At 40.6% G+C, this 23,261-nt stretch overlaps 5 protein-coding genes across 7 annotated transcripts; 2 read left to right on the top strand and 3 right to left on the bottom strand.

The window, feature by feature from the left end:
* Positions 1 to 106: 106 nt before the first annotated feature.
* LOC137731937 (uncharacterized) lies at positions 107 to 3,383 on the bottom strand. Of its 3 annotated transcripts, XM_068471203.2 has the most exons (4): positions 3,195 to 3,383; positions 2,514 to 2,637; positions 1,323 to 2,219; positions 107 to 1,237 (listed from the first exon to the last, which is right to left on the bottom strand). In XM_068471203.2, exons 2-4 carry the CDS (start codon positions 2,529 to 2,531, stop codon positions 359 to 361), a joined length of 1,794 nt encoding a protein of 597 aa, XP_068327304.1. In that variant the 5' UTR covers positions 2,532 to 2,637; positions 3,195 to 3,383; the 3' UTR covers positions 107 to 358. The 3 variants fall into 3 exon arrangements, with proteins under 3 accessions (XP_068327304.1, XP_088542952.1, XP_088542953.1); XM_088686826.1 differs by lacking the exon at positions 2,514 to 2,637 and having other exon boundaries at positions 3,195 to 3,334; XM_088686827.1 differs by lacking the exon at positions 3,195 to 3,383 and having other exon boundaries at positions 2,473 to 2,605.
* A 1,415-nt stretch (positions 3,384 to 4,798) lies between these two features.
* LOC137738653 (uncharacterized) lies at positions 4,799 to 7,143 on the top strand. Its single transcript, XM_068478133.2, has 3 exons — positions 4,799 to 5,068; positions 6,332 to 6,423; positions 6,536 to 7,143. Exons 1-3 carry the CDS (start codon positions 4,916 to 4,918, stop codon positions 6,945 to 6,947), a joined length of 657 nt encoding a protein of 218 aa, XP_068334234.1. The 5' UTR covers positions 4,799 to 4,915; the 3' UTR covers positions 6,948 to 7,143.
* A 22-nt stretch (positions 7,144 to 7,165) lies between these two features.
* On the bottom strand, positions 7,166 to 11,178 carry RSY3 (Adenine nucleotide alpha hydrolases-like superfamily protein). Its single transcript, XM_068478123.2, has 11 exons — positions 10,849 to 11,178; positions 10,233 to 10,427; positions 10,034 to 10,118; positions 9,868 to 9,943; positions 9,484 to 9,660; positions 9,284 to 9,383; positions 9,058 to 9,167; positions 8,826 to 8,915; positions 8,657 to 8,737; positions 7,609 to 8,457; positions 7,166 to 7,499 (listed from the first exon to the last, which is right to left on the bottom strand). The coding sequence occupies exons 1-11, from the start codon at positions 11,078 to 11,080 to the stop codon at positions 7,407 to 7,409; spliced, it is 2,088 nt and encodes a 695-aa protein (XP_068334224.1). The 5' UTR covers positions 11,081 to 11,178; the 3' UTR covers positions 7,166 to 7,406.
* A 534-nt stretch (positions 11,179 to 11,712) lies between these two features.
* Positions 11,713 to 17,010, top strand: LOC137732952 (subtilisin-like protease SBT6.1). Its single transcript, XM_068472187.2, has 10 exons — positions 11,713 to 12,509; positions 12,971 to 13,099; positions 13,252 to 13,404; positions 13,749 to 13,865; positions 14,032 to 14,216; positions 14,395 to 14,658; positions 14,752 to 15,823; positions 15,930 to 16,421; positions 16,531 to 16,591; positions 16,701 to 17,010. Exons 1-10 carry the CDS (start codon positions 11,940 to 11,942, stop codon positions 16,790 to 16,792), a joined length of 3,135 nt encoding a protein of 1,044 aa, XP_068328288.1. The 5' UTR covers positions 11,713 to 11,939; the 3' UTR covers positions 16,793 to 17,010.
* A 1,464-nt stretch (positions 17,011 to 18,474) lies between these two features.
* LOC137732965 (proline-rich receptor-like protein kinase PERK15) lies at positions 18,475 to 23,261 on the bottom strand. The gene is made up of 8 exons (XM_068472196.2): positions 22,154 to 23,261; positions 20,804 to 21,370; positions 20,326 to 20,412; positions 20,138 to 20,208; positions 19,873 to 19,949; positions 19,521 to 19,668; positions 19,265 to 19,426; positions 18,475 to 19,102 (listed from the first exon to the last, which is right to left on the bottom strand). Exons 1-8 carry the CDS (start codon positions 22,719 to 22,721, stop codon positions 18,779 to 18,781), a joined length of 2,004 nt encoding a protein of 667 aa, XP_068328297.1. The 5' UTR covers positions 22,722 to 23,261; the 3' UTR covers positions 18,475 to 18,778.

The raw sequence follows: 23,261 nt of genomic DNA, 5'->3' as shown, positions 1-23,261 counted from the left end.
AGTTTTTGACCTCAACTAGTACTGTTCGGAGATACCCTAAGTTCGTACCCGTTATTTTTAGGTTTGTTACATAGGTTAGTTTGTTTTTTGTAGTAGCTTCTGTCTGTTTAGATATCCAGATGTAGATTTTTTTGCCTTGAATTATGAACACATATGGTATATGTTACACATCCCATGTAGCAAATTACACAATTTCAGAACAAATTCATCAGCAACACCAGTAGGAATGGAAGTATAACACAATCAGCAGCTCTGATTAGCAAAAGAATCATCCCCACTCTTGAATTCAAGAATCAGAACCAAGGAATCCTCCTGATCACTGATCACCGCGACCGCCTTTGTTTCCTCGTTTATATATTTACACCACCGGACATGTATGTACGAAATGCCTGAACATCCCAACTTGACACTGAAACTGCCTTCTACATACAATCAGTGGTTGCTGGACTCTAAGCACGGACGATGTAGTTTGCGTAAGACACATGGTTTTGGTAGCACTGTGCTGCATACTTTCAGCTGAAAACTCAAACCCTCTCACAAGCATATGACCTCGTATGTTGGCAGCAGAACCGCCGTTATCAGAAACTACTACTCCAGGTATCTGCAAAACATTAGGATAAGAAGTACTTAAGTTTTGTTTCCTACTAATGATCTCCAAGCTCTGATCAGGTATCTTGTCCCTCCTATTTTCTTTGTCCGAATCATTTAAGACTCTCATGGCTTCAGTCACTAAACCTATCGCACGCCAAGCTTCAGCCACGAGCTGGATAGTCCTCTTAGTAGGATGAACTCCCTTCTCTTCCATTATATTGAGTAAATCTTCTGCTAGCCATGGATGCCTAGCTTCTCCATATCCCCATATAAGGGTCTCAAAAGTTTTCAAGTTCGGGGTGATTCCCATTTCGCACATTTTCTCATAGACACTCCAAGCATGCTCCATTTTTCCAGCGGTGCACCACCCGCTTATGATGGTCGTGAAGATTACAACATTTGGGTGCACGCCATATTTTCCCATGGATGTCATAAGTGACTCGGCCTTCTCAGGCTCACCGGCACGCACATAGCCTTTTGCAAGAATGCTGAATGCATGGATGTCAGGTTCTATGTCGGATTTTATCATGTCATTGAAGACCTCCTGGCATTTTTCCATGAGTCCTGCTGAGCTCCATCCATCCATTATGGTGCTAAATGTTATTACATCTGGTTTTATTCCAAATTCTTCCATCGACGTTAGTACCTGTGAAGTTAAGCTCTTTATGTAAGTAAAATTTCTGTGAGAAAGTGAGGAACTGAGTGCTAAAGAATCAAGGGTAAAAACTCACCTCGTCAACTCCATCAGTATCGGTAATGTCCAGAAATCCCTTGATAAGAGAGTTAAAAACAACAAGATTCGGCTGCACACCAAGATCCTTCATTCTGTATACAAACCTCAAGGCATCTGTCATGCTACCTTCTTTACAGTAGCCATTTGCAATGATGCCACAAGTTCGCTCATTGGGGTTAACTTTGTTGTTCTGCATCTCGAACATCAGCCTTTCAGCCATACATGTCTCTCCATTCTCGGCATAAGCCCTTGCCAATGTGTTGTAAGTGACTACATCGGGTTGAATACCAGATGCAACCATCTTATACACCACATTCCAGGCTTGATTCATTTTCCCCTCGCTACACCAGGCTCTAACAATAATATTATACGTCCTGTCATTCGGTTTTGTATTCTCATCCTGCAACATAAGTTCTAGCAGTTTTAAAGCTTCTTCAGGCTTACCGACAATTCCATACCCTTTGATAAGAGTGTTAAAAGTGCTGGTTGTCGGCTTACATCCACTCTCCTCCATTTTCTGAAAGATTTTCATGGCATCGTCGATATTTCCAGACTCAGAGGAAGCATTGATCATGGCATTAAAAAGTATTGAATCGGGCTTCATACCATTCTCCTCCACTTGAGAGAGGAGCGAGGGAATAGACTTGAAACGCCTCAGGCGCGTCAAGGCAGCTACAAGAGTTGTGTACGTTATAAGAGTTGGCCTGTGTCCTTCTTCTGCTAGACTCTTGAAAACGGAATGGGCCTCATGAGGCTTCCTTTTTGCAATCAAAGCATTCATCAATTTCGTTCTTGAACGAACAACTTGGCAACTACTCTTGCCCAAACATACAAGGCAGCGGGATTGGATCCCTGCATCTCCCGGAGTTGATCCCTTCTTGCGCGACTGTGGCTCCTAGGAAGTTCACATTGATCAGAATTAGACCATTTACCATGTTTAATTAACCACACACACGCATAAACTACACCTAATGTACATCAACAAAGGTTTACGAAAGAACAACGCATTGTCAGCCTAATTAGTAGTGCAGATTAAGGAAGAAACAGAATGTACATTGATTGAACCATAAACTTACATAAGCTGCAACATATCAAGCAAACATACTACATTCAAGCAAACTGACTACTAAGCTAATACGATATGATACCGCGAGTAAAGATGGTTCGTTGCCTCCAACGGAATCGTTACCTCTTGCCGTCTACCCATGAGCTGAGCCCCTAACAGCACCAAACTCTCCCAGTTCTTTTCTCCACTGCTTCCTCAATTTCGCAACTTCCTTGATCAAATTCAGATTTTGACTTCCAGTCCATACCTGTAAAGGCCAAGTTTAAGGCATGAACATTCACTGTATCAGAAATTTCCATAGCTTTTGAGACATCCACTATCTAATCCATATACCACTGCTGGCATCCACTGAAGGCTGGGAAGAGGGAACAGTAACCAAAAATCCAGGCAACAAGAACCATTTTCATGAAATGAAAGTCCGAAATTCGAAATCTCAAAGGCAACAGGCTTGTAGTTCAGTTGATTAAGAACATTTATTTCTGTAACGACGTCTCAAGTTCAATTTCCGCTCCCAATAACGCTTAAACATAAAATAAAATAAACCCTATAAATCCAACAAAAGAAAAACAAAAATGGGGAAAAGAATCCAGCCCAAACATCCAAACCCACATCTTTCAAATATTTATGCAATTAAAAGGGTTTCTGAAAACCATCATAGTTATCATAACCAATGCTTAAGGACATTAATAGTACAATTTGAGCTCTCCACACAGCAATTAAGTAAAACTCAAAGCTACAAACTTTAAAACAAAAAAAATTAAACATATATTAGAAATCCAATTAAGTTAATAATTAAGCATTTACCTATTGAGCTGACAGTGGCAGAGGTTGGAGAGGGAGGTGGAGCTGCATGGTTGGCTGCTAAATGTGCATGTAAGCCTGTGTAAAAGTGGAAGGGCTGGAATTGTAGTCTAGCGGTGTGTGTGTTGTGTTGTGGCTTCCACTGGAGATTCTTATCCACAAATATTAGTGAGAAATTCTGGATAAAATTTTGAGGATCTTAAAGCATGGACAAATATATTAGAAATTTATAATTTATTTATTTAGTGGTTGAAATTACAAGGACCACAATATTATCTTCCTTTCGTAGTTTTTTCTTTTTCTTTTTGGACATTATTTTGTACCACTTGAGTTGAAACCTACGTGGTCATTTTTCATTGTCTATTTTCTAAGACCTCCTCCTTGTCTGCAAGATTTTTAGGGGAAGAGAGATTGATTGACGCTTAACTCAAGTATCCCCATCTAACTCTTAACAAATATCAAATCAAAATCAATACCTATAACCAAAGAGAAGAGGTGAAAGCTTACTTATCTAGGTTGTGTGCGCCATTTTTCTCGTTAATTGGAGTAGTTTAGAGTATCATATTATTGTTCACTACCATTAAAATGGCTTGTAGTAATTTAGACAAGAATGTGAAGTTAGACTAGAGTATCAAACTTTTAACAACATATATTATTTTTCTCGGTGTTCCGTGTCAAAAGTACTCGTATACTCTTACAGTCTTACTATGTAAGTTGCTCTCTTAGACCATCCCCAATCCTTGGGCTAAAACCTAACATTTTTAGCCCATAAAGTTTAGGTTTTAGCTTAGAAACAGTTTTTTTGCTCCAATCCTTTTGGCCTAAATTTTTTAGCCTAAGATTATTAAACAATAAATTTAGGTTAATTTTTTCTTTTAAAGTAATTTTTTTTTTAAAATTATGTACACTATCATAATTTAATTTCATATAAATATTAAAAAATTACTACATTTCGGTGAATTTTGAGTTAAATAATTTTTTTTAATTATTTAACCGTTGGACATAAATTTGAGCCGTTAGATTTGATTATATTCGATCTCAACCGTTGAATTCAATAAATCCTGGAAGACATGTCTATGTGGATGGGGTCTCGCTGGTGGTGCCCACACGATTTTCTGGGCCAAATCCTAAGAGGAATTTAGCTTTTGTTTGACTTTTACCTTTTAACCCACACATTTAGTATAAGTTGAGTTATATTTGAGAGGGGGGAAATAAAACCTAAAAAATAGCATTTAGCCCAGAATTAGGTTTGGTCTTAGAAGGTTATGTTGATTCAATGGTAGTATATTTATATAATTTTTTTTCCCTTCAATTTTTATCAAAATTCGATTTTAATATTGGCAAGTCAAAGAAATCACTATTAGCAAAAATAAATCAAACCCCAAACAAAAGACTCTCCCTCGCTCCAAGGTTTACAAAATCAAGAAGATGAGATTAGATTATATATTTAGATAATATATATTTTTTTGAAACAAAAGATATTATCTTATATCTTAATGAAGAGTAATAATGTGATTTAATTTGTTTTTGTCAAAAATCAAATATAAAACTTCTTAAAAGAGTACTACTAAATTATAATACTAAATAACGATATTATTTTATTTAATCAGGCTTACCAACTAAAGCTCATACCTTCATATAAAATAAGACCACCAACTTCATCCACCGTTTGCCGCCTCTCCGCACTCCCACGGACACAGAGCACAGAGTCGCAGCCACCGCACATGATGTTGAAGCTCTGGAAATGGTACCAGAACTGCCTCTCCTTCCACCCACTCAAAACCCAGGTCATCAGCTCCGGCGTCCTCTGGGGCGTCGGCGACATTGCCGCCCAGTACGTCACTCACTCCAACGCAAGAAAGCGCCTTCAACTTTCTGTGAGTTGGTTTTTTTTTCCCCCCTAATTTTGCAACCGGAACCCGTAATTTCATTTCTTCGATTCAATTTCTTGTTTTCGGGAACTGGGTAGCTGTAAATTTCTCCTTTTGAGTTGGGTTTTTCGGAAAAGTTGGGTAATTTGCATTGCTTTGTTGAATTGTTATTTACTTGTTTAGCTTCCATGGAAGTGAAGTTTCATGTTATTTGCTCGAAATCATTAACTTTTTTTGTTTAGAAGTAGATTAATTGTTTGTTTGAACTCATGAATCTGTCTTCAGAATTAGACAGCATTGATTATGGGTCTGTTTCGATTCTCATAGAACTCGATACTTTCACCAGTTTTACAAGGTATCACTTATCACCCTGAATAAGGATACTATGGAGTGTAGATAAGGGAATGATTGACTGGCTATCAACTTGTGGTGGATTTTCTGTAATGGCCAAATTGTATTTCACTCAAATAGATGAATGCCGTTACAGAAAACGGATGTCATCACAACAGGAGCTGATTGTTTCATGATGAATAAGCCTTTATTTTTAGCTATGACCATGTCCTTGACAAAATTATGTAATAGAAATGCATCATAATTCAACCCATGGTATTTGCTCACACCTTCTTTGAGTAATAACTACATAGAGGAGCCTTGTTCGATTCATTTTTCTTCTTCTTTATTTTGCTTTTCAGCCGCAGTGGAACTTGGTTCATTACAGAATAAGACATTGTATTACTATTTGATAGAGTTCTCTTGCTCAGATAGTGCATAATGTACATGCTCCTTAATACATTTGTCTCCCTGTTGATTGGAAGTCAAGGAACTACTTTTATTATGTGCAGGAAAGATATTTTTCAGTTTCGGTAACCGAGTCTTTCAAAATGAAAAAAATGAACTAAGGAGTTCAGGTACCCCTGAAATAGATCCTGGTGTGGGTGCGTGGTAATGCCTGTGCATGTGTGATCATGAGTATGGGTTTCCAATGTGGCTCCTTTTATACGGTTCTATAACGTAGAGTGTAACTACAAACCCTTGATGCCCTTTTTCTCTCCACTTATTTGTTCCCAAACTTTGTTAACCGTTGGACTTAAAATCAAAGGATGCAGCTGAAATTTGGACCGGAACCTAAATGATTTTTAATTCTAGTCGTTTTTGGTGTTTGTTGTTTGCTTCAGTTCAAGTTATTGTGTGCGGTGAAATAGTATTAGTATTTTGTCCATCAACTACTTTCTCTGCTCATATAATGAAAATCTATACTTCATGTCACAGGATAGAGACGCAGACTTCAAAGTTAACTGGAAACGCGTAGCCATCACAAGCACATTTGGGTTTGCCTTTGTTGGACCAGTTGGGCATTTCTGGTTTGTTTTACCTAATCGTGTCTTTTCCCTCCAGGTCACCTGATCTGATCTGTCTGCCACCTGTATGTTATATACAAATAAAATGAAAAGGTATAACGTTGCTTGCTTATAGGTACGAAGGCCTGGACAAGTTTATAAAGCTGAAGCTTCACCTACAACCTAAGTCAGTGCGGTTTGTTGCTGCTAAAGTGGCGATGGATGGCCTTATCTTTGGCCCCTTGGATTTGTTGGTGTTTTTCACTTACATGGGATTTTCCACGGGCAAGAATTCTGTTCAAGTGAAGGAAGATTTGAAGAGAGATTTCCTACCAGCCCTTGCTTTGGAGGGTGGTGTGTGGCCAATTGTTCAGATTGCGAATTTCCGATATGTTCCTGTGAGGTACCAACTCCTCTATGTAAATATGTTCTGCCTGTTAGACAGCGCCTTTTTGTCATGGGTCGAGCAGCAAAAGGATGCTGCTTGGAAGCAGTGGTTCACATCTTTTACTTCGTTTAAGGAACGAGGAGGTCAGGGAAAATTATGATGTCCACCAATTTTCTATTCTTTTCCTTCACTTCTTTGGTTTAGAGTAGTGCAAGATGGAGAAAAGTATGTGCTTAAGACAGAAAGCATCATGAACCCTCCTGTGACCATCGACCGCTGGTTTTCGACATTGGGGTTGTGGGAGTGTGTTCAATAACACTTTTACAATGAAATGAAAAACACAGTTTAATTTTTCAGTTTCCTGCCTTTTTCTCTGTATTCTTCTTCATAAGTAGATTTACGCATCGTATATTGACTCAAGAAATACTTTTTTTAGCGTACAAAATGTTTCCCCAATGGAAATTTTGGGTTTGAAGCTTGCTGGGGTAAAATACATGTAAGCCAACCATGCAAATTGCAACATATCTAAATGCAGTACAAAAATTGGGGTTTGAAGCTTGCTGGGGTCATATATTGACTCCAACATGGGGCTGAATTGGAAAGTACAGCGACTGGATGACTAGATGAAGGAAGTATGACCTCCGCCAAGTGGTACTTTCGGCTTGAATGTTGCAGTTGTTGCTAAGCGTGGGCAGTGTTTGAAGCCAATGCTCTGAAAGCAAGATGAAGGTTGTTACTCGTTACGCAACTACAGACCGCCATAATAAATATACGAAAACTAAGAGGCTATCCTTTTAGAATTTGGATATACCAAAACTTACTGGGATGCTTAGCAGTGGTCCTTCACCGTTGACTAGGACAGGCAAGCCTCTTCTTGCAGCGAGAGGGATGGACCTCAGGGATACAAGAGCTCTTTGTGCCGAGAGCCTTGCATAATCTAGACACTTGTTCGTCTTCTCTTCTGTTTGCTCTAGCCCGTTATCGAGAGAATGTCTTTGTTCTTGAAAGTTTTCCGAGGTCTGACACTTTGACAAGTTGGCAAGATACAGCCAATCAGGTTCAATCATGTTGCGCACCTCAACTACCGTGTCATGACCAAAACCACAAGATCTGCAACAACAGGAGCGACTTTCTGCCTCCAAAACCCTGTCAAGATTTGCTTCCTCGGAAGTTGCATCGTCAGTATCTTCCTCACTCAAATTCCACATGACAAAGAATCGGTCCATGAAGCAACATATTTGCCCAGGTTGAAGTTGTTCGCTCCGTGATGTACTAGCAGATTTGACTCCATGCTCTGACTTGTAGTCAGCTGCGACTTTACTAGACTTGAAATTCTTAATCTCTTCCTGGTGCAATAAAAGGATATTTGTATGGGTTGACTCGCTAATCATACCGAGTTTCCTGGCTCCGGTTAGAATTGATTCAGGATTTCCTTCCAAGAAATGTACATCTGATTTATTTGGAACCAACGAATCTGCATACGATTTGCTATCTGATATAATTTGCTCTATCTCATCTGGAGTACTGAGTTCCTGTTCAACCTGAAAGTGTAAGCGGGATAGTCCCATTTTCAAAGGTAGAGGACTATCGACAGAAACACAAACTAGAGCTTTCATGCCTCTAGAACCAGGGGCCGGAGAAATGTAGCAGCCAGCTGCAGTAAAGGAGGTCTGCAGAAGAGGTAAAACAGAATGATATTTCAATGAGACCAAAAGTAATAGCAGATACAGCTGTTGAAACATATTATGAAAGCTAACTCTCATGTTGCTAAATAACATATACTCATTTGCACACTGACTGAAGTAGTTTTACATCCGTGAATTGTGATGCACATCAAGTTGGTAAGTATCAATGAGAAAGCAGACGTACCTTGCATGGTAAAGTACGCATGTAATTCAAAAGCAATTTTGAAGTGCTACCTCTAATTGGCCTGTTCCTTTGTGAGATGAACTGGAAACGGCATGAACATAAATTCATCAAAAGAATATACGTTTCTAACAATAACAACGAACAACATGTATGGTAATATCTGATGTACCTTCAAAACCAAAGCAATAAACTTTGTCATGCGTATGTCCTCGATTTCCGATTGGTTAAGAATCTCCAAATCAATAACAGCATATCCGAGCTGCAGGCAGCAGTATCAAATAAATTTCTTAAACGTATTCCGAAATCTTTACACCATTGTCAAACGAAAAGTTGGCTACAATAGCTCTCAGTCATCAGAAGGTAGAAACAGTTAAACATACGAACACTCCAATGATGCTTACATCCGTAAAAGTCACTGCTTGACTTATCAAATTACTGCAAATATGATCAACGTATCTGCGTATTTTGCGACAGGCAGCAATAACTGCTTGTAGCTCCGACCTGAAAGCACCTGGAAGGAAAAGAAAAGGAAAAGACATTAATAGTATGAACGCGTGTTTACAAACAAGAAACGTGGCCATGGAACTTTTGCACGGAGAAACAATTGAGAATTATTATATAACTCACATGTTGAGTCCTTTAAGAATAATCGAATTCTGTTACGAGCATATAACTGGCTTTGATTCGTTGGATCTTCCACCCAGACCTGATTACTTCCTTCACATATCTTCAGAAATTGTGCAAGAAAATAAGTCAAATTGGTTCAAAATACAAATTCGAGAAAAATGTATAATCAATAGATACATGCCTAGCTCTGTAGCACCAACCTTGTACATATCTTCTTTCACAAGATCCAAGAGTGGACGTACAACAAGAATACCATGGTTTCTGGAAACTTCGGCACAAGAATGGGTATGCGTAGAGAAAATTTGAGATGTGAAAGGCATACCAGCAAGTCCAAGAACACTGCTATTGCGAGATAGTCTGAGAACAAATAACTCAGCCTGGAACAAGCCCGGAAAGTTGAAATCAATACGGACGAGGAATAATACCATAACCACTATAGCATAAGCTGATAGATACTTTCATTTTTGAAACTAGTAGTTTTAACCTCTTTTTTAAAACAAGTAACTTGTAAATGCCTCACACAATTGTGCAAACACAGATACGGCAACAGAATGAAAGGTAGACTAAACGGTTGTTGGACAAACCTGGTCATCAGCATGATGTGCAATAAGTAACACACCAATCCGGTTCTGGATGCAGATGTTCTGAAACATTTCGTACCTGACATTCAAAACCCAATTTTAACAAAATCGTAAATGAACTATTTTCCATCATCCAGTTAAACCACAAATGTAATGAACCGTAAGACACCTCATGTCACGGGCTGCTTCTTGCAAGTGACCTTGTTTTGGGTGACCATCTGGCCAATCACAGCAGGCAATGCAACTTCTGATTCCTACACAAAGTTCAAATTGGCTTATCTTTCTTGTACCGAAAATCTTTAACAGAATTCACTGTGTTAAAACCGAAGGCACCAAAACAACATATCAGCAGCAACAACCAAAAGTACCCATTTTCGAGACCCGATTGGAGACAGTGTTGGCCTCCTCTTTGCTCTCAGGGCGCAGCCCATGATCCACAATTATTGCTAAAAGCCCGTCAATGAAGCCACCATTGTCACATTTCGCACTAAAGTCTTGAGCTTTCCAGTGGGCAGATAAAACGCACAAGGCCATGCTGTCTGGACCTCCAGAAACTCCAATAGCTACAGATTACAAGCAACAAAACAAGCAAAATAAGACCCCTATTATTTCAAAAAACAATCAAAGGGCCAGTTTGCGATTACTTCTGAAATGGATAAAAGTGATTTCTAGTGGCCAAAAGAACTTCTAATTACGTTTGACAGGAAAGCTCAAAAGCGCTTCTCGGTCATAGAAGCAGCTTCGGGAGAAGCACGTGCTCTGTGCCAAATGCCAAAAAGCACTTTAATTTTGAACACAAATCTCTACATGTTTATAATAAAAGAACTTCTAGCGGCAGCACTTATAAGTAGAAGTGCTTCATACAAAAGAAATCCCAGATAACACTGAATTTTGGAGAGCAAAACAAGCGACATCGAGCCCATAAAATGAAAAAAAGCAAGATAATAATTTGAAGAGAACAGGGAGAAAAAAGTAATTACAGACCGAGGCGGTGGTGGGGTTTGAGGCCGGCCATGGCCATTCGTCTTGCGAAAGCTTCCTTGTACTTGGCCATGTCGACGACTGCGGCGGCCGGGGCTGCTTGGGCTGACGAGCACTTGCAGAGAACTTGGCGGGACATGAACGGAAGTTTCCATGTCGTTAGGCGTATTCGGGGAATGGCAAAAAGTAAGGTCTGGGTACTGGTTTGCGAGGGTAGGATTACCGCTCGCGCCATTTACAAACCTTCAAGCTTTTGAGTGGATTTTGCTCTTTTTGCAGATAGCGTTTGGAAATGGATGCGGCGGTATGCGGAGCCGTTGTAGTCGAAACGCAGCGTTTACACTAACAACAGAAAATAAATAGGCTAAATTTCAGAGTAATGTCAAAATAAAAGAAATGAGTAAATAGATATCTGAAATATTCATTAATACCCTTCAATTTGAAAAACATATTTTTTTAGGGTAAATCTCAGCTTATTACCCCTCAAGTTTTGTGGTTTTCAACTTTGGTATGTATTGACACGTGACCCCCAATCATTGTCCACGTGGGCACTACGTAATCAATCAACGACAGACTTAACAACCAACTTAACGGATGTATGAGATTCTCTCAAAATTAAGACTTGTCGTATGATTCTGGAACGAAAAAAACTTTATGTACCAAATATTGAAAACCACGAAACTTCATAATAGTAAACTGAGATTAACTCTTTATTTTAATCAAGCAATTAGACGAAATTTTGAATGTGGCCTTGAACTACAAGTGAATACCAAATCATAAGGATCAAAAGTGAAGGTCCATTCGACCAAAAAAAAAAAATTTGATGGGCCGTTCAACAAATAGTAGAACTTGGTGGCCAGATGTGGTATGAAAAGAAATTAAATTATTGATAATAAAATCTTTATTATTTACGTATAGTAGACAAAGTACAAAGAAACAAGACAAGTTAAACTGAAGATTAACAGAGACTCTCCGTTTTGACCAAAAAAACAGAGACTCCGGACCGACCGGCATTCTCTTTCTCCGATGCGGGACCTTTCCCGCCAAATCAATGAATCCTCAGCTCCGCCAATCTCCATAGCACCGCCGTCACCATGACCGCTCCTCCTCGCGCCGCTACTTCATCACTTTCTCTTCTCTTCGTCGTCATCGCCGTTTCCATTTCCATCTCCAGCTCTCTCCTCCGCTTCAAACCCCAAAATTCCCCAACCCTAATCGTAAACCTTCCCCCAAATTCGTCGCGTTCCGAGACAAACCGCCAAAACTACGTCGTTCGATTCGTGGAATACAGGAGGGCGGAGGAGCTCCGAGAGTATTTGAAATCGAGTGTGCGATCCGATGGGTGGGATTGGATCGAGAGGAACAACCCGGCGAAGAAGTACCCGACGGATTTCGGTTTGGTTTGGATTGAAGAATCGTCGAGAGAGACGGTGGTTTCAGAAATTTGGAGCTTGGGAATGGTGAAGGATGTGAATGCGGATGTGAGGTATGGGAGGGGTTTGCTTGCTGAGGGAAAGAGGGACAAAGTTGGGGCTTTTGTCGATGGGGAGAAGCGGCCGGGTAAGATTTTGACGGCGATGTCGTTCAGTGAAGCCGACGGGGATGCATTTTACTCGGCCGCAAGTAATTATTCGGTTAGCTGGAGAAGGCGGCTCATGTCTCAGGTGGGTTTTGGGGATTTTGTGTTAAGTTTAGGAAAAAGTAAGAAACTTGAAGTTGGGATTTTGATGTTTATTAATCATTGTTTATCGTATTAGTTTGAGTAAGTTAGAAGTGTTTCCTAATTGGGTTTTCGTGGGTGTAAAAGATTCCAAAAACGAAATGGAGTTTTGGTCTGTTTTTGTTTTGTAGTGTAAGCTTATAAACTACCAAGAGCACATGTTTTGATTTCTAACTCGATAATTGCAGGACGTATTGAATGCATTACTTTGTTTTTTTTTTTTTTTTTTCAAAGAAACTTGTATATTGACATGGAGACACCATTCTTTATGTGTCTCGAAAACAGGCAGTTTTGGAATTAAGTTTTGAGACAGTTCCAGCTGTGTTCCTCGTTTGTTTGATTCTTGGAGAATTCCCTAATGTTTTATCCTTAACTCACCCTCTTAGGTCAATTTTATTCTTGCAGAGATCTCAAGTTACTTCAATGTTTGGGGCGGAGTCCCTTTGGGAAAAAGGATATGCTGGTGCAAAAGTTAAAATGGCCATCTTTGACACTGGAATTCGAGCAGATCACCCGCATTTTCGTAATATCAAGGTAATTTCCTAGGGGAAAAGAGGTTGGAGTCTTTTTCCCTTGTGTGTTTTTTCAGTCGGTTAATCGGCATTATTTACCCTAATACAAGTTTGTTTGATTCCAATAAAATTTCACGGTGTTATACTGGTTTTAAATTTTGAGCAATTATACAGGAGCGCACAAACTGGACAAATGAAGATACTTTGAATGACAACCTTGGGCATGGAACATTTGTTGCTGGTGTTATTGCTGGTGTAGATGCTGAGTGTCTCGGTTTTGCTCCTGACACAGAGATTTATGCTTTTCGTGTGTTTACAGATGCACAGGTAATGACATCGGACAATGGGAGAATTATTGGCATGACATTATGACTAGAATAGAATAGCATACCAAGGGAAAAATACAAAGTTACGTTCATATTTCACGTTTTATCCCATAGGTGGGTGAAGTGTGTTTTTGCGTTGCACATATACGCATTGTTGATTCATTAATATTACTTTATAAGATATCGTTTTGGACGAAGTGATTTGGAGGCGAGATTCAGTAAACTTTGTATTCGGCCTATGATATACAAGCCAAGCTATAATTTGAAATACTTGGCTTCATGTTGTTTCATTTGGTTAATCAAATTTAGAAAAATTATGAGAAGCTTGTATTCAGCTTATTGCAGGTATCATACACATCATGGTTCCTTGACGCATTCAACTATGCAATTGCGACCAATATGGATGTGCTAAATCTCAGTATAGGTGGACCTGATTACTTGGACCTCCCATTTGTAGAGAAGGTAAGGCTTCTTTGTTGTTTTCCATATTGCATAAAGAACTCTAGTGTGGTGGCTTTTGATCTTCATCAATGATTGCATTCAGACAATTGTGGGCATATACTATACTTTTGCTTTTGAGTCATGAAACGTATTTTGCTTAGCTTTTTGCTGCTGATTTCCTCACCAGGTTTGGGAATTAACGGCAAACAACATAATTATGGTTTCGGCAATTGGAAATGACGGACCGCTTTACGGAACTCTGAACAATCCAGCAGACCAAAGTGATGTCATTGGCGTTGGTGGCATTGACTACAGTGATCACATTGCTTCTTTCTCGTCACGTGGCATGAGTACATGGGAGATGCCTCATGGGTAATCTTATCTTTTCTTCCGTACTGCGTATTGTGATTGCTTTATTTTTTCCTTCCCAAAGGTTTTTAACTGATCTTGAGACATATCCAATCATTTGTTATTCTTTTAGCTGTACAAGCTATCTTTGTTATAACATTGAATGTGCAAAGCATGAACTATTTGAGTTTTCTTCATACAGTTATGGTCGGGTGAAGCCAGATGTCGTTGCATATGGACGGGACATCATGGGATCCAAGATCAGTACAGGCTGTAAAAGCTTATCGGGCACAAGTGTGGCAAGTCCTGTGGTTGCTGGTATGGTATGTCTTCTTGTCAGTGTTATCCCTGTGAGCAATAGGAAGGATATTTTAAATCCAGCAAGCATGAAACAAGCACTGGTTGAGGGTGCTGCAAAGCTTTCTGGTCCGAATATGTATGAGCAGGGTGCAGGCAGGGTTGATCTGTAAGTTCTGAATTATAGTCCCCTTGCTTTTTGCCTTAATATCCAGCATTGACATTTATGGTTTTTTAATCTACTTTTTTACTTTTTGGTCAGGTTAGAATCATACGAAATCCTCAAGAGCTACCAACCTCGTGCCAGCATCTTCCCTAGCACTCTAGATTATACAGATTGCCCTTACTCTTGGCCCTTCTGTCGTCAGCCCCTGTATGCAGGTGCCATGCCTGTTATCTTTAATGCTACCATTCTAAATGGAATGGGTGTAATAGGCTACGTTGAAAGTCCACCCACATGGCATCCTTCGGATGATGTAGGGAATCTTTTGAGCATTCACTTTACTTATTCTGAAGTTATTTGGCCTTGGACTGGTTATTTAGCTCTTCACATGCAAATTAAGGAAGAAGGTGCACAATTTTCTGGAGAGATTGGAGGCAATGTTACTCTTAGGGTGTATAGTCCTCCAGCTCTAGGAGAGACGGATATTCGGATTAGTACTTGTGTGCTTCAGTTGAAATTGAATATTGTCCCAACTCCACCAAGATCGAAACGAGTTTTGTGGGATCAGTTTCACAGCATTAAATACCCTCCAGGTTATATCCCTAGAGATTCTTTGGATGTTCGTAATGACATTCTTGACTGGCATGGGGATCACCTGCATACGAATTTTCACATTATGTTCAACATGTTACGAGACGCTGGGTATTATGTTGAAACACTAGGTTCGCCATTTACTTGCTTTGATGCTCTCCGGTATGGTACACTTCTTCTTGTAGATCTTGAAGAAGAGTACTTTCAGGAGGAGATTGAAAAGCTGCGAGATGATGTTCTTAATTCTGGACTGGGATTAGTGGTGTTTTCTGAATGGTATAATGTGGACACAATGGTGAAGATGAGATTCTTTGATGATAACACACGGAGCTGGTGGACTCCAGTCACTGGTGGCGCAAATGTTCCAGCATTGAATGACCTTTTAGCTCCGTTTGGGATTGCATTTGGAGATAAGATTCTGAATGGTGATTTTTCTATTAATGGTGAGCATAGTCGATATGCATCTGGAACGAATATTGTGAGGTTTCCACGAGGTGGTTATGTGCACAAGTTCCCTTTCATGGATAGCTCTGAGAGTGGGGCCACTCAAAATATACTTCGGACTCCTGAGATGACCACGGTGAGCTCAAAGGCTACTTAATTCATTTTTTCCCTACTTTTTTAATAATTGAAGTCAATCATGATTCATATGTGATAGTAATTATGATGCCTGTTGATCAATGCAGGCAGATTCTCCTATTCTTGGTCTTGTTGAGGTGGGCGAAGGTCGTGTTGTAGTCTATGGAGACTCTAACTGTTTGGACAGCAGTCATATGGTGACAAATTGTTATTGGCTCTTGAGGAAAATATTAGAGTTCACCGGTGGAAACATCAAAGACCCCGTGCTTTTCTCAAACTCGGTTAAACAAAGTTCACCTTTACATATAGCAGAGAACCAATTACCGTCTCGTAGAACTGATGTGAATTTCTCTACATATTCTTCTGTTGTGGGAAAGGAATTGATGTGTGGGAGTGACTCCGTGTTTGAAATCTGGGGAACAAAAGGTTACAGTTCACAGGTCAGGGGAACAAACAGAAGATTACCGGGTTATTCCGTGGTTGACTTGGATAGAGGTTTAAATTCTACAGCCGATACTTCCAATTCGAAACGTACCAAATTGAGTGTGGAAAGTAGAAATGATCCTTTGGGATACTTGGGCCTGTTCTATGGGGACGAGGTAAGCCAGAATGGTTAGAAAACGATATTTTCCGCTCTTCCTTTTACTGTCACAACATACTATCACACGGTTACATGATGCTGAAAGTTTCCTGTAATCCTTCCTGCAGCTTGACATGCCTGTGTTAGTTCCTACTCATTGGCTTGTTCCTGCGATCATTCTTGTAACTGGTAAGTGATCATTTAGTCCTCCAATTCCTGAAAAGAAGCATATACATGTTTTTTCTTTTGGTTTTTCGGATAGTCATTTACTTTTAAATTACTTGGCTGCTATGTATAGGTCTTCTGGTATTTTTGAGCTTTTGGAGAATCCGACAGAAACGACGGCGGCGAAGGAAAGGATCTGGTTCCGGTCGGTATTCTAATTTGTAGTTCCAGATGATTTTTCTTTTCCGATAGCCCTTTTTTCGGAGGCCTTGAATCTCCAATGGCGTTGTTCTTGTAATATTGTCACACTACCGAAAGAATTTCTTTGTGACATGGATTCAGTAATACAAGAGTCTTGTCGGATCACAGGAAATGATTTTGTATTTGTAAGGAATTTGATACAACAAATTTTGCTTTCCTTTAATCGACTGTATTTATGCTAATCAAGAGTATTAGGCAAGAATTTTGATAACCTTTCTTGTTGGGATTTCCTGCATTTTGGTCACACCAACCCCAAACTTGTGAAAGCTGCCTTTCAAATGCAGAAAATATACGTGTGACCTTTGGAACACGTCTGTACAGCTACATAGCTTCTTGTGTGAGGCCACCGGATGTGGTGGGCTGTGGGTGCGGTGTGAGAGGGCGGTGACAAAAAGTGGGGCCGGGTGAACGTGTAAATTTTTTTTGTGACTAGGGTTTGTACAAACACGTGGTTGAGTGTCGGGACTCTAGAATTTCTCTACACTCGCGACTCCCTCCCTATTTTTGTACAACCGAGACACTGGTGGTTATGCGTCGACAAAAACCTCTTGTATATGAGAAGAGCTCTCTTGTAAAATTCGTACTCTTTTATAATTAAAGATATCATGTTACAACTATCTTTAGTTGCGACTTGCGAGATAGTGTAGCTCCAGAACCAGAACCTCAAGTCGCTGAATTTTCTGCTGCTCAAGGAAACCAAGGACCGCCAGCAGCAGGTGGAGTCGCTGGTGCAGGGCAAGGCAGATTTGGAGTCCGAGCTGAGTCGGTTCCGCCGTGGAGATTGAGCCCCTTGTGAGCGAGTTGAGTGAGTAGAGCAAGGAAAATATTGGGTTAGAGTTGGAGAAGAGTGTTTGTGGTGTTTTTGTTCTGACCCAGATGGAGCAAATGATGTGAGATAAAGTTTGAAATTGAGAGGGCGATGAGTGGAGAGATGGTGAAATTGTGAAGTTAATGAGGAAAGTGGAGCAGCTTGCTGGTGGACTCAAGATCGAGAAGGGAAGCTGAGAGAGAGATTATGTGAAGAAATTAATAATAGATTAATTTTGACAATAAACTACAAGATTATTTTCATTATCCTACTTTTTAATCCGACACTGCACCAAATGCTTCACTAAGTTAGCCTAGCTTAATCTAGTTTAAGTCAGTCTAGCTTAGTCCTTGAAGCTAATCTAGTCTGAGATAGTCCAGTGCAACAAACGCCCCCTATAGGAATACCGAATACAAGTAGGGAGGCCCCTACAACCTAGCCAGTCCCCACCAGGCTGAATGGGTTCAGATGATCAACTTTTTGCTTTGTTGGACAGTGGGCTGCGAGATTCCACTAGGGTTTAGGGTTAGGGTTCGGCTTTCAACTTTCATGATGAATGGCATTCAGCAAACCAAACCCATCATTCAAAACCTTGCACGCATGGTTGTAGTAGGGTTTTTAAGGTCCCAATTCTCTTGAACGACAACAAAACTCATGGTGGTAGGGTTTTTATTGTCCCAATTATCTTGAAGAACAAAACTCAGTGTTCGACAACTGAATTTTATCCAATAGAAACGGGCAAAATACCGTTAGATCAAACTCAACAGTTAAATATGCATCGACATTGAGTATACAAAGGTAATCAAGGAAAATTCGGAACATAACTTGAAACCATTGGTGTCTGGAAAAATTGTAATGCTAAGAAACTGTTATAAGAGATGTTTGGGAACAATATGTGAAAGAAGGAAGATTAACCACAAATAAAAGAATTGGTAAAGAATCTTTTGTTGACTGCTGCATAAGCGCTGCTATATACTCTGTAAAACCGAAAACCAAAAACTCGATTATTTCGAAGAGGGGAAAAAATAGATTGAACTGGCGCTAAAACACGCTGTGTTCTTGAAATCAATGTTGATAAAGAGGTGTGTTAAGAATATGGGAAGTGGTAACTCTTTACAGGAAAAAAAATTGTGCACTGGCCGTTAAGAGGTTCCGCTGCTAAAACCGTGGTTGGTTTTCTTTATCCTTCCCAACTCCATTTCTCGGGTGGTTTGGCGGCTTTGGCCTTCCCCGCTGCTTGAGCCGGATGGATACAAGCCGTAATCACTTGTGGGCGCGCTATACTCGCTACTAGCACCGTACTCCTGGCTTCCCAATGCCATCTTCCTGAACTTTCTCATGTCCTCCTTGTATTGGCTTGTGTCGTAGTCTGAGCTCCCGTAAGAGCTATAGACATTGCTCTGCCCAGGCCGGATTCCTTCGTTGAGATCGGAAAGAGACACGTCGCCCTCTAAAGCTCGGACAACCTGCGTGTATCAAGTAAATATGGTCAGATGACACATTACAGAACGCTGGTGGGTCTTGAAAACCTTGCTTGTCCAATGGATGCAGATCAACTAAGATCCATGACATCTAGAAGATTCACTTGCGGAACATGAAAGATTAAGCTCTTACTTAAGAAAATTTACCTGACTCATTCGAGGTCGACGCCGTGCAGAATGACGTACACAAGCTGCAGCACAAGCAACCATGCGAGCCATCTCATTGGGGTCGTAACTGTTTTGAAGCTTAGGGTCAACCAGTTCATCAAAGTTTCTTTCTTCCAACGCTCGATTTAGCACAGGCCTTGCCTGCAATTCCACAACTCTCTCATTAGTCGTCATTCTCTAAAAAAACCAACCACAGTTCACAAGTTATTCACAGACAAAGTGACTTATTACTCACCCAGTCTACCAAACTATCCTCCATGTAAGTTTGAGATGCATCAACAGGCCGGCGTCCAGTAATCAACTCCAAAAGCATAACACCAAAGGAGTAAACATCTGACTTGTCAGTGAGTTTTCCACTTGAAGCATATTCCGGAGCTAGATACCTGAAGGTAGCAAGCATGTAAGAACATGAATAATACGATATCTGGTTACCACACCAAACAACGTTTACAAGAGTCTCAACCTGAGACCTCTCAATCTTGATAAAATCCTGGTCATACTTTGGGTCAATCTTAAACTACAATCATTATGATAACTAAGTCCATTGGGAATATCAATATGAAAGGAATGGGTTTCACAACTCTTACCCAAACGTTCCCATCACTCGGGTGGAAATGTGAGTATTAACATCGGATGAAAGCTTGGCAAGTCCAAAATCCGCAACCTGAGCCAAAGACAGTGAATCTCAGTTTATATAGAACTAAAAATTCCTTCACATGATCACCCAATCATCTTAAAATAAATCATATAGTACAGATCAAATCTGAGCACGATATATCTAAGTCAACATAATTTAACCGTCAAATTGACGAGGCATAGTAATGGCTGGTCCCTCACTGATGCAGTCCATACCTTTGCCTCAAACTTGAAATCCAAAAGTATATTAGCTGCTTTAATATCACGATGAATGATTTTTGGATGACCTGCATAACATTTACAGATTATTATGATGTAAAATCCAGAGTTCAGATGTCAAGGACCAATTTAAAGTAATTATTTTCAAGTGCACTTGTGTGTGTGCACGAACATGGATAACTTACAGTCTTCATGAAGATATGCTATTCCTTTGGCAGATCCTAAAGCAATTTTTAGTCTTGTTGACCAATCCATGGTAGGTCGCCCTTTTCCTGCAGTATGAATATTCTATCAGATCCTTGTAACCAGAAGTATGCACCAACATCGCCATGGTAAAAACAATCAAGCAACGGTCTATCAACTACCTTTTTTTATTTATTATTATTATTAAGGGGAGGGGAGAGGGGTCGAAACTATTATAATAATTTAGGGGAAGGGGAGTTTCGAACCCAGAACACATGGATGGAAACCCAACACCCTATAACACCCTATCCACTAGGATATTGGACCACATGCGAAATTCAATATTATATGTGTGTGTGTGCGCACCCTAACTACAAACTACAAAGACATAATAGATTCACTGTTTTAATTTTGATTATAAAGGTATTTAATTGTTTATAATCACAAATTCAATATTATGTGCTGCAAAAACAAACGTACCATGTAAGTGAAACTCCATAGTATTATTGGGAACAAACTCATAAACCAGTAGTCTCTCGGATCCAGTCATGCAATATCCAACCAGTGAAACAAGATGCCTATGATGTACACGGCTAATAATTTCAACTTCTGCCTGGAATTCACGTTCCCCTTGCCCACTTCCGGCTTTCAGCTGCTTGACTGCTACTTCCTTCCCATTTGGAAGGACTCCTTTGTGTACGTATCCAAATCCACCTTGACCAAGAAGATTGGAATCCGAGAAGCCTTCAGTTGCCAATGCTAGTTCCTCATATGCGAATGTGCTTTTAGAAAATCCCAAGGTATAGCCTGGTGGAGGTGGTGGTGGGGGTAGATCACCCCCTGAATAATTGGAACCAGAACCTCCACTGCTGCTTGTGAAAGGTGGTGGTGCTGCTGCTCCCGGACTTGGATTATATTGTGGTGAGTGTGGTGGCCGTGCTGCTACTGGTGGTGGCGGAGATGGCTTTGGCGTCATTGTGACTGCATGATTACCAGGCGGAGGAGCATTTTGTTGCCACTCATGCGGCGGACCACCGTATGGGTCAACTGGAAAATACCAACAAACACTGGGATATCAGTATTCAATTCGAGCTGGATAATTCACAGCAATAATAATTTACGGAGGATTCATTGGCAGTCAAAGGCAAACCTTCCTCAGAAACACATTCTTTCAAACTCGAATAAGTTAATGAGTGCCAGAAACAAAAACAACAAGACAAACCACAAAAGAAAAACCATAAAAGAACACAACATATTATAAAGTTTGAGACTAAAATTCATAACTCAAGTCAGAGTACAACAGGCTGGAAATGTTTCTAATTGATGCTTAACACGATATGGTAATAACAACAAAGCCTTTTTCTACTAAGTGGGGTCGGCTACTTAACACGATATGGTAACGACAATAAAATCATGCTTTACCAGATTCCCCGGTACTTTATAGTAGTTCATAAAATCAGACATGCAGATGTCACGAATTCAGATATTCGCCGAAAAACATCAACAACAATGCAAATCAATGACAACCTTTGAGGGAGAAATGCAGAAGAGCATTTTTTAATCCAATGACCAGATCCAATATCGCGAAAAATCTTAGTCAAAAACCACTTCACGAAGGCCCCGTTTGATAACCATTTTGGTTTTAGTTCTTAATTTTCACTCAATCGAAACTTCAAAACTCAAAAAGTCTAATCAAGTAATCATATCCATCAAATTTTACATGCAGAGCAATCAAAACGTTCCAAATGAAATTAAATTTAAACCCAACTCAAAAGAAACAACAAACCCAGATCGAAAATGTAAAAAAAAACACCAACGGAAAGTTGATACCTTTGGGCCCAGGAGGCGGCGGCGGAGGCATATAATACTCTTCATCACTTCTTCTCCTTTTCTTCTTCTTACTGCAACAAATGCAGAGAAGACTCAGCACCAGTAAGATCGCCACAGCCCCGATGGCAATCCCGATTATAACCCCCGTGTCCAAGCCTGAAGATGGTGGCGACGGCGACGAAGACGATTGTGGCGGAGGCGGAGGACTCTTTGACGGGGTAGATGGCGTAGAACCCGAACCAGTCGGCGGCGGAGGAGATGGTGTGGTTGATTTCGGCGGTGGAGGAGATGGGGTGGTTGATTTCGGCGGTGGAGGAGAGGGAGTGGTTGATGTCGGCGGCGGCGGAGATGCAGAAGAGGCTGGAGGTGGAGTTGTCGATGGTGGTGTGGGTGTGGTCGAAGACGGTGGTGGTGGTGACGACGGAGTGGCTGGTGGTGGCGCGCTCGGTGTCGCTGGTGGCGGTGCACTCGGAGTCGATGGAGGCGGTGCGCTCGGAGTCGCAGAAGGCGCCGGAGCGGTGGGTGGTGGTGGCGAGGTTGTGTTGGTCGACGGCGCCGGAGCCGACATTGTTCGATGTAAAATTCAGACAAATCTAATGAAATGGGTACTTGTAAAATAAAATATAAGAAAATGGATAGCTGGGAAATAGCCCTCTTGGCCTCCGCCGAATCAAAAGCTTCGATCTTTTTCCACTTTCTCTCTCTAGAAAAAGTAGAGACAGAGAGACAGAGAGAGAATGTTGAGTGGTTTTAATGGAGAAAGTAGAGAGGAGGGAGAGGGAGAGAAACACAGACAGATAGCGTTTGCTTTTTTGGTTTGGGAATTAAAAGAAGGTATTTTTGTTGCTTTTTTTTCTTTCTGCTTTTGTTTCATAGCAATAAGAATTCCTCAGTAACATGGTTAGGAGAGAAAGAGAGAGATCATCGTCTGTGCTTTAGCTGTTACTGCGCTGGGAGGAGAGAGAGAGAGTGAGCAGCCGGGGTTTTGGGGTGATGAGAGCGAGAGAGAGAATGGAAACACCGAGTGGGAAGCTTGGTCTTGTGGACTTATGCAGTGGGCCCTACACGATTGGCCCCCGCGTTTCTCCGTCTTTTACTCGGCCGGGAT

This window comes from Pyrus communis, chromosome 15 (genome assembly GCF_041283825.1).
Source record: "Pyrus communis isolate YQ-2024b chromosome 15, ASM4128382v1, whole genome shotgun sequence".
Lineage (NCBI taxonomy): Eukaryota > Viridiplantae > Streptophyta > Magnoliopsida > Rosales > Rosaceae > Pyrus > Pyrus communis.
This window is presented reverse-complemented; position numbering and strand designations above follow the sequence as displayed.